Source organism: Chenopodium album, chromosome 27, assembly GCF_948465745.1.
Source record: "Chenopodium album chromosome 27, dcCheAlbu1.1, whole genome shotgun sequence".
In the NCBI taxonomy this organism is placed as follows: Eukaryota; Viridiplantae; Streptophyta; class Magnoliopsida; order Caryophyllales; family Amaranthaceae; genus Chenopodium; species Chenopodium album.
In genome coordinates, this window is record NC_137860.1 from 21,595,518 (window position 1) to 21,606,655 (window position 11,138).

Here is an 11,138-nt window from a genome sequence, read left to right on the forward strand (position 1 = left end):
GTCATATAAGTTATTCATCTACAAACAAAAACAAAACGAGGCAAAATTCAATAATTATGTTTAACAAATTTAAAGTACCACAAGTAATTTCAGAATTTATTGGTAACTTTAAAGCATTTATTCAATTTTAAATGATCCCTATTGAATAAAATGATTCCAAGATCCTTTATTTGTGCAATAATTAACCGGACTTTGGCCCTGCCATCAACCATTACATTTTCAAGGTGAGTAAACTCTTTACTGATTACAACTCTTGTAATTCTTGGTTGAATAATTAATCATCACATGTTTAATTATTACCCTTAGCTTCAAGGTTCTAAACTTTGTCTTTAGGTAACCCTGTTGAGTATAACCAATTAAAAGTGTAGAATTTGTCCTACCCCCACTCCCCAATGAAAATTATGATGCCCAGCTTTGGCATGACCCATCACAAATGTCAAAGGTTTCATCGGGTTTTTAATTGGAAAAGCTGCCTCAATATTACTGGGATCTAGATTTATTATGTTGTGATTATATAGTGAACTCTAGCGCATCATCAAGCAACATAAATAAACCTAAACATGCATAATCTACTAATGCAATAAAACATGACATAGTATGGCCCCTTAATCCTTAGAAAACTAATAAAGCAAAATGCTCCCACTTGAACCTTCATGGATATCATCCATCTTGCTCCATTGGGCCTTCACTTCTTTGCCTTTTGGATCAACTGCAACCTGTAATTCTATTCTATTCTATCTACTACTTAAATAAAATAAAATAAATTACAAAATACTTAATGGTACGCAGACCGTATTTAGATTACAAAAATACATCACGATGCGCAGATCGTATTTAGAATCTATGGGACATACTAGTCTATATATAGCAATAAACAATATCATATATAATAAAGTGCCATATAATAAATCACTCATCATGCTTTCCTAAACTATAACATCAAATGATCATAATAAAGGAAACATGGCTATAAATATCTCATATTTTAATTAAATAATTACTGTAATTGGATAATATCATATATTATTCATGACCAACCATAAAATATCTTATATTTTAATTTAGGTATGAGATAGAATCAAATTATATTTGAATTATGGAAGATAAATCATATTTATTTTCCATGATTATCCTAACTAATTTAGGAAATTCTATCCTAATTACTAACCAATCACATATTTTAAATCAATTATTATTATCCATAAATAATCATGGGATAATCACATTATTTAATCAATTATTATCCAAATAGAATCTTTTGCTCCATAATTATCCAAACTTAACAAAAATAACAACTTTAATTTTGTTAATTATCTTTTCAAAATTTAAACTTATCCTTTTTTAAAATTTGAAATCTGATTTTATCTAAAATTAAAATAAATTTTTTTTTTTTAAAAAACCGCCAGCCACCGTGGTGTGGCTAGCCGAAGCCAGCCACGGTGGCCGTACACCGCAAGGTGTACGCTGCTGTGCAGCGGCGCAGGGCAGCAGCAGCAGCACCGTGCACCTGCAGCGCGGCACTGCTGTTGCTGCTGTTCCGATCCTCACTGCTGCCCCTCCCCGCCCTTCCCTCCGGACCACCAGCAGTGGCACCACCGTGGCAGCGCCACCCAGCCGCGGTGCTGCTGCTGTAATTTCATCCTTTTTCCTTTTTTTTTTTGATGATTGATTTTAATTAATTAAAACAAAATAGATTTTTGTAAAAATAAATTAAACTTTATGTGTTCCAATTAATTCCAAAACTAAATCATATTCAATTTTGAAATTAGGGTTCTTGATGAAATTAATCCCCAATTTAATTTAACACTTATATTAAATAATTTGATCATGAAAAATTCATAATTTTAACATGTAATCAAATAGATTAAATTCCTTAAACATATTACCATCGAAATAAATCAAAATTAAACACAAATTTCACAAATTAGGGCTAAGATTCGAAATTTTCGAAAATTAGGGTTTAGGGGTTCGAATTTTTTCGATTAATTTGGGGCAAATTTCGGATCAAATTATGGCTAATATGGAGCAAATTAAACACCTTTAATGATTCTATATTGTTAAATCACATTTAAAATAACAATTGACCTATAATTAAATATTCTCCCTCCTTATTGAATTAAAATTGTGGATTATCAAAGAATTATTACTCAATATATGTAAATGCAAGAGGCTAACTTATACCACTGTAAGAGATTATAGGTACTAAATGCGGAAATAACATGAATCATATTCACATAGCACCAAACCACGGATCTCATGCATAACACATAAAGAAGTAAGAATTATACCTTTAAAGCGTGATTCCACGGTGATCGAGCAAGAACAATGGGGAGATAAAGAACCTCAAACGTGATTCCTCTACTTGGTCCACGGGCACAGATTAAGACCTCCACTAATGCTAGTTAGTCGCGAAAGAACCCTTCTATCGACCTTCTACGGAGATGAACGAACGATCAACTAGCCAAGAACCACCGCGCAACACCACGTGGGCCACTAGGGGTGGCCGGCCGTGGGTGAGAGAGGAGAGTGAGGGGCGTGCGTGTGAGTGAGAGAGGGTGAGGGCTTTTTGGATGTTGGTTTCTTAGATTCACAATTCACTGTATGTTAATTGTGACTTATTCATCAACCCTAGGCATGACTATTATTTATAGATCATATCTCTAAATAATAGTCCAAGTCCAAATCAAAGCCCAATTCCTAATCCCACGCAAACTACACTTAGCCCAATCACACTTATGACTAATTAATTGCTCATGAGTCCCATTAATGGGCCTCTAACTTGCTTAACCCATTACCCTTGTGTGTGACCAATATAGGATCCATTCTAAAGGGCTTTGGGCTATTTAACTAGCCCAAAGATCATCTCTCATAGTCTAGCAACAGAGGATGACGCCCCAATAGAATGAACTTATTATCTCCATAATAGTGATCCTTGATATATCTAGTAATTGCACTTATCGAAGACACAATTCCTTCACTAACTTTCTCTCTCTTTTGCATGCCTAGCTCTCTGACAGCAAGGCACAGCGGAGGGAAATTTGGACACTATTTGGACTTTGCCTTAAGACATCTTGACATTATTACCGTAACCCCGAGAAATACTCTGTTTTCCGGAAACAATTATGATGGTATAATTAAGAAAAATCATATTGTCGTGGCATGTTATTTTTTTCTCGACGTGTTGTTTTCAATACCAAACATTTTGTAACTTTCTACAACTTAATGCAGCATTTATATAATTATGTGTCTTTATCATATATGTCTCAATGTATATGTATTAATATTAATAAAGAAAATAGTTTGCTTGATTAAATGCTTAGATTGGTTAAATACAGTACACTAGAGAAGCTCAAATGCTTATAATGATTAAATCACACTCAAATCCGTATATACATAAAAATTGAAATTACGACGTACACGCTCTAAAACATTAAAAAAAGAAAAAAAAAAAAAAGGACGTACATGCGCTCGAAAAGATAATATATTTGAAAAAAAAAAAAAAGAGGACGTACATGCGCTCGAAAAGATTAAAAGATACAGAATAAGAATACATACATATACTTGAAATTCTAAAATAAAAAGACCTTATATCATATTATATCATATCATCATATTAGGCGTACATGCGCTCGAAAAGATAATATAATACGTACGTATGTCATTAATTTTTCACGAGGCAGTACTAGACGGAGTTACCAACTTATATAGGATAAAGCACGATGACAGACCTTAAACCAAGTATAGGAAGGATCTTGTAATCACCAAAACCAGCTTTAACAAATAGTTTATTCCATTCTTCTTCAGTTCTTTCTTTTCCCTCTCCAAAGAGTGACATCATCTCAATGTCAAATAAAATTTGGGCATTTGAATTCTTTGAATTCTTAATTTGAGGCTCCACCACAATATCAATGATAATCACCTTACCTCCTTGACTTTTGCTAGGAATTGCCTCTTTGCATTGTTTTAGTATCTTAATGCAATCATGGTCGCTCCAATCATGTAAAATCCACTGCATATAGTTATAAAAATACAACCATTACTCCATTAGGCTCACGTTATTCATGTTATTGAGAATTTGTTATATACTACTTTTGACAATTATTAGTGGATATAACACCATCTACAAAAGGCAAGAGGATGTGGTATCTTAGCTTACACATCATAAAATATTTAATATTAAAGTCGATTGGATGTGTAAATATTGTACTTCATTGTGTTTCTATTCATTACATCTATATTTTAAGTTTCTATAATCAAATTTAAAAAAATTTGACCCAAAAATCTCATTACACTACAAAAAATTGTCCATATAGAAACGGAATTCTAGCAACGGAATTTTATCCGTTTCTAAATTAGAGACGGAATCCAAAAATCCGTCTCTAAATTAATTTAGAGACGGAATCCAAAAGTCCGTTTCTAAAGTAGCAACGGAATTGATCTGAAAATCCGTCTCTAAATTAGAAACGGATTTTTTTTCCGTTGCTAAATTAGCAACGGATTTTTTTCCGTTGCTGAATCTAGCAACGAATTTATTTTCCGTTGCTAAATTTAGAGACGGATTATTTTTTCCGTTGCTAAGTTAGCAACGGATTTTTTTTTCCGTTGCTAATATGAGCGACGGATTTTTGATTCCGTCTCTAGATAATTTTTAAAACTAATTATGTAAAATATTACATTAGAGACAAATTATGTAAGTTAAATTTATTTCTAAACTAGAAACGGATTTTCAATCCGTCTCTAAACTAGAAACAGATTTTTTAATCCATCTCTAAATTAGAGACGGATTTTAAATTCTGTTTCTAAACTAGAGACGGATTTTAAATTCCGTCTCTAATATTTCTTTCATTTATTATCAATTATGTGCGTAAAAGTAAACAAATAATATTTGGTATAGTTGGTAAGAGTTTCACTATTTGACATTAAGGCCACGGGTTCGACTCCTACCAACAACAATCTTGCGATTAGAGATTCAAGGAGCGTTACATGGAAAGCCGAATTGGGTCGAACTTGACCCGAGTGAGGTCGACCCAAATAGCAGCTTTTTTTTAGATTTAAAAAGGTTTTTTCTGTTGCCGAATCTAGCAACGGATTTTTTTTCCGTTGCTGAATCTAGCAACGGATTTTTTTAATCCGTTGCTAAAGCTAGTGACAGATTTATTTTTCCGTTGCTAAATCCAGAGACGGATTTATTTTTTCCGTTGCTAAGTCCAGCGACGGATTTTTTTTTTCCGTCTCTAAATTCATTTAGCGACAAGGTTTTTGCCAACGGAGTGATTCCGTCGATATATCTGTAGCTAGCTATGTCCAGCAACGGATTTTTAGCAATTAGCAACAGATTTCACCTGTTGCTAAAAGGCCAAATTTTTGTAGTGTTATTGCATCCGTTTGATAATAAACAGAACAATTTGACTATTGCATCAAAATATTGTTAGACTCTTTTCAATGTTTATAGTAGTTTTACAATATCAATCTTTCAAATACTAGTAATACAATAAAATAAAACAAAAATAAATAATATTATTGGGAATTATAATTACACATTATGCTGCCGATTTTTTGTCTCACAAGTGGAGACAAATTAAAATGCATTTTATGCATGCACTTTGTAACTTTGACAAAATGTTGAACCCATGACAAAATCCACATGTAAGTGAGTGTTATCACACATTGACAAAGTATAAAAGTGAAGAGAACTATTAGGATGTGTATCCCACATTGAAAAATAGAGTAAATCATGTCCACTATATAATACTAAGGGGTTACTCCCCTCATTGCCATATGATTTTGAGGTGCAACCTTCTTGGTCGAATAAAGTGGATACTTGTGGCGGTAGCCAATATTTAAGCAGGGCTAACTTATTATATATGTTTCATCTTATTTTAATTAAATTTATTTTATTGAAAAGGTAAATTAACATGGGGTATGAAAGAAAATAATGGAAGTATATGGAAATGCAAAATTTACATGGGAAGCTAAATTTCACAAATATTGTTGCGTATTGAAGGGAACTTTGCTAAAAAAATCATATTAATGTTTGTTGGAAAAAATGAATGGGGTAATACATTTTGGGACAAAAATTTAACCAAACGAGACAGTCACTAAGGGATGGAGGGAGTATATTTTAGCAAAAAAATCCTAAAGTAGAGTACAGTCCGTCTTGTTTGTGGCAACTAATAAAAAAACAAATTAAAGTAATCCCTATAACACTGACAAAGCAACTCCTGTAATATTGACCGCGAGTAACTCCTACTATACTAACGAAGTAACCCTTCAATACTGACGAAGTAATCCTTTAACACTGACCAAGTAACCCATATAATGGCTGGCCACACGGCCAGCCATATATAACAATTATTTGTGCGTGGAGTAATAATCATTGATGAATAAATAAATTAAAAATTATCTTTTTTTTTTCCATTGGTGATTTTAATCTACAAAAATGTAGTATTTTATTTAATAATGTGAATTAAATTATAGATATTTTTTTAAAAAAATTAAATTTTATAATTTTAAAATTAAAATTATTATATTTAAAATTTGAATGGTATTCATGACAGAAGGAAATTTTTTTACATACCATAATTATAATACTATGTACTTCCTGCGCTCCAATAATTTTATAACAATGGACTTTTATTAGCAATATTCATCACTCTTGTTTGACCATATAATATGATTTATACTTTAAGCAAAATATAGTCATGTGTGATCTTGTTAGATTTGTCTCTTAAAATACTTTCACAATATCAACTTTTCATAATTTTTACTCTAATACAATTATAGATATTTAACATATTAAATGTGCTTTGGGATGCATAATTTCATTCTTGTTGCAATATTATTGGAACAAAGGAAGTATATACTAATTTCCTGAAATTTCATTCCCTTATTTAACCAATTTCATATTTCATTGTCATATATAGTAAACTAGGTTAGTTCCTGTGCCACGCACGATAAATTTCAAAAATTATTATTTCTGGAACACAATAATTTATACCGTATTTATTTTTTAAATTAGAAATTGTAAAAAAAATTAAATAAATTGACTAAAATATAATCCATGATTAAATAAACATAATGACCAAATGAAAGGAAAATGTTATATTACATATACTCCATACTAAATATTCTCTAAGAAGATTTTTCGACTAAAAAATAAACTTTTGGCGATAATATTGGGATGACACATGTCATCTTTGATTTCCCATTAGTATAAATGACCAAACAATAAACTTTTGACGATAATAATACTTTATTTTTTAAAGAAATTTAAATAATTACTTAATATAAATTCATTTTTAAATAATACAAAATATATGAAAGATATATAGGAATAAATATGATTGTCAAATTGGAAACAATATATCTTAGGCTATAAATAGTTTTCTTGAACATTTTTGCATCATAATAATAATAATAATAATAATAATAATAATAGTAATAAATAAATAAATAAATAAGTGAAAAGGAAAAATTGTCGGGAAAATTTTTCAAAAGGTAATGACAAGTGTCATTAATTATTCGCTTTTATATAAGTTATAGATAAATGTTTCAAAACAATAGTAAAAATATATGACGTGTCATATCTTACATAGCACTACAGAATAAGTGCCAAATAAGATAGTGACAAATTTTCAACTACAAATTGTAATCTTTAGTATCATCTAATAAAATATGTTCAGTAAGTATTTCCTTTTAAAAAGGTTTATTAAAATAATATCATTTCTCACAAAATCAGATGAACCATGTATAACCTTAAAAGCAATTTACTTGGAAAATTAAGTATACTTGAGATATTGACGTAATTGTGAATAAAATAGAAAAACTAGCTTCGTTATATATTATGTGAACTTTTTTGTATAACGTAGTATTTTGAGATATAACATATTCAAACGTTGCACATAATATGTAACATAATTACTTTAATTATTAGAAGCCATCAAGACATTTAAGGAAACCTAAAATGAAATTCAAACATTCTATCAATAATCATCAATTTATACTAATAGACCAACAACAATGATACGTGTCATTCCCTAATCTATCCTAATTAGTTATATTTTTTTTCAAAAAAAATCTATTAATTAAAAAAAAAAATCATTTACTAAAATAATACTCCCTCTGTTTCACTTTGTTAGTTTCCTTTGAAATCAATCACTTAAAATAAGAAAAGGAGGAATCTTAGGGTTCGTTTGGCATCACTGTGGTTTTTAGTTTTTTGGTTTTTTGTTTTTTAAAATCATATGATATATGTCACATAATGAATCAAAAATTAGTCAAACTTATTAAAACCATGATAATTATGAAAACTGACAACAGAAAAGTGGAAACACCTTTTTCTTGTTTCCTGTTTTTGGTTTTTTGTTTTCAAAAAAAACTGGAAACTGAAAACAAAAATCAATGCCAAACAAGCCCTTAGTAATTTGGAATTTGATTGCAACTTTGTAATTAATGTTTTGTCTTTTCTTGTTTTATTTATGGTTATTGGCTATAATTAATCACCTATTATAAATTTTGATTGGAAAAATTGTCATGTCAGCAATCCACTACTACATACATTAACCAATCAAAATTATTTGATTCTTTAAACACCCAATTAGATTGATTGTTCATGGATGATGAAAATTATTCACCTTATAATAATGTTAGGAAATATTTAATATTGGTACATCATTTTAAAACGCCCAAAATAGTATATAGGACTAACAAAATGAAACAGATGGAGTATTAATTTTATACATATTCCAAATCAATCAATATAACTATAGATCACCATGCATGGCATGTAGACCTGTCAATTTTTATCCGATCCGCAAAATCGACCTAAACTCGACCCGGTTTTGTGGGTCTTGAACAAAGTTTTTTTGACTCGTAACCCGAGTTAACCCAACCCGAACCCGACCCATCGACCCAATTTAATGGGTTTTTTTAATAAATAATTTTTTTTGAAAATTAACATTGGTTTATTAAAAAAAAAGTTTTATATGTTGTCTACCATCGGACATTATTTCATCTCTTTCTCATTTACCTATATCATATAACTCTTGCTCAAATCTACACTAATCAGCTCCTACACCAATCATCGTTTTATGTGCAATTTTTTATCGCTAAATATCTTTAATTTCTTGATTAAAAAAATTCTGAAAATCACATATTAATAAAATACATATTATTATGAATCTAAAGAGACCCCACTTAATATATTTTTTCCGTATAGATTATCGTATATTTAAGGTCAAACTTTTGTCAGATCAGATCAAACTAGACCACACAAGATCAAATCAGACAAGACCAGATCAGATAAGTTCAGATAAGCAAATACAAGGTGAACTAAACAGGGCCATATTGCATCTGTATAACCCACATCACCATTATACAACCGATTGAAAGATCTATTGATATTATGTCAAGAGATATTATAGTCCACATATATAATTATTTAGGTCTCTTCCATAAATTTTAGGATGTTTGAAAGTTTTATTTTTAAGTTTATTATCATTTTATAAAAGTTAGTAATTGATGTGCTTTGGTGAAATTGTGACGATTTAATTTATGTAGTATGTAATGGCTAAAAATAATATGTTGAAAATGTTTGATTACAAAAAAAAAAAAAAGCAAATAAAGTTGAAAAATCAGAATTTTAGCCAAAAAAATAAATAAAAAAGAAATTGTTCGAAACCAGTTGGGTTGACCCAAACCCAAAACTTTGGTTTAGGGCTGAATATTTCCTGACCCATGACCCAAAATGACCCGACCGAAAATGATCCGTGACCCGGAGTGACTCGACTCCAACCCAACTTGACCAAACCGACTAAATTGACAGATGTAATGGCATGAGATCTAACCTAGTACACTGTAAGGTAAGATGGATGGAGTATAAAGGCGCAATTTTTAGTGGAAATGGAAAGGTATATACTAAAAGTTATGTCAAATATAATTTTAAATTGGAAATAAATAAATGGAAAAAAATTTAGCACCTCACCTTAAGTAAGACAGCATCAGCAAGAGGGACCCCCACAAACATATCACCAGCAACGTAAATCACGTTGCCATTATTATCATTCCCTTGTACTCCCTCAACCACATGCGGCAACTCAAGTACAGTACATATCAACGATGGATAGGCCTCGGATATGGCCTTAGCAGTCGTCCCATTGCCGCCACCAACGTCGACCAACGAATCAACTCCGTCAAGTAATCCCTTGAATTGTTTGTTTGTCACCAATAAGCTCGTAACGAATAGAGAATCGCTTTGCATAGAATGGTTAAAATACTCGTTAAACATCGGCTCATGACAAGCATGTTCCCAAAACTTCCTTCCATGAGCTATTTCGAAAGGAGATTCAAACACAACCTCACTTTGAAACCAATTGCTTAGATGACAAGATTGTTTGGTTAGTAAAGAAAGAGTTGTAAGAGCAAAGGGAGCTTGCGAAAGGGGGTGATCTTTTAACAGAAGTTGGGAGCTTAAAGTAAGAACAAATCCTTCTTCGCCGTTGGCTAAAGTTTTCATAGAGAAGAATTTAGAGGATACAAGAAGGCGCATTAAGCGCGAAAGAGAAGTAACTTTGTTCGGGAGGATAGGAAGTGAATTGGCTAGCTCTTTAAGAGTGATTGGTTTGCCATGTTTATGAATGGTGTCTGGAATGCCTAGTTCAATTGCACATTTTAAGGCCATGGATTTGAGAAAGTAGAAAACATGACTCCATATATGAGCTTGTGCTTCTAGTAGTTGCTCTTTTGCTTCTTCTTCGGGAAAGATTATTGCTGGATCCATTTCTCTTTTACAATGTTTCCTGGAAGGTTAGATGGTAAAATGGTAGTGTACCACTAAAACCTTATCTATAATACTCTGGTTATAGCCCTATACACTTCAAATAATATTTAATTTTAGTTCTAGAAAATAAGTTTAGTTTGTTAAATATTATCTCAGTGGTTAAGTATTGGCGCATAGCACCTATATGTTTTAGAAATATATAGGATGACAAAATGTACCACTACAACCTAATAAGTGATAGGTGGTAGGTATTTTAGGAGAAAATAATCAACGACATAAGATAACAAAAAGTACGACCACATGTATAATAGTACAGTTGAAGTACTATTAATACAATTAATACCTTAATGGTACATTATAA

At 31.0% G+C, this 11,138-nt stretch overlaps 1 protein-coding gene across 1 annotated transcript; it reads right to left on the minus strand.

Moving 5' to 3' along the window:
- Nucleotides 1–3,463: 3,463 nt before the first annotated feature.
- Nucleotides 3,464–10,881, minus strand: LOC145620786 (trans-resveratrol di-O-methyltransferase-like). The gene is made up of 2 exons (XM_081675496.1): nt 9,983–10,881; nt 3,464–4,009 (listed from the first exon to the last, which is right to left on the minus strand). Exons 1-2 carry the CDS (start codon nt 10,775–10,777, stop codon nt 3,701–3,703), a joined length of 1,104 nt encoding a protein of 367 aa, XP_081531622.1. The 5' UTR covers nt 10,778–10,881; the 3' UTR covers nt 3,464–3,700.
- Between the last annotated feature and the right edge of the window lie 257 nt (nt 10,882–11,138).

Coding starts and splice junctions, on each gene's coding strand:
- LOC145620786 (XM_081675496.1), bottom strand. CDS start 10,777: ATGGATCCAGCAATAATCTTTCCCGAAGAAGAAGCAAAAGAGCAACTA. Junction 4,010..9,982: donor CTGATGCTGTCTTACTTAAG/GTGAGGTGCTAA, acceptor AACTATATGCAG/TGGATTTTACATGATTGGAG.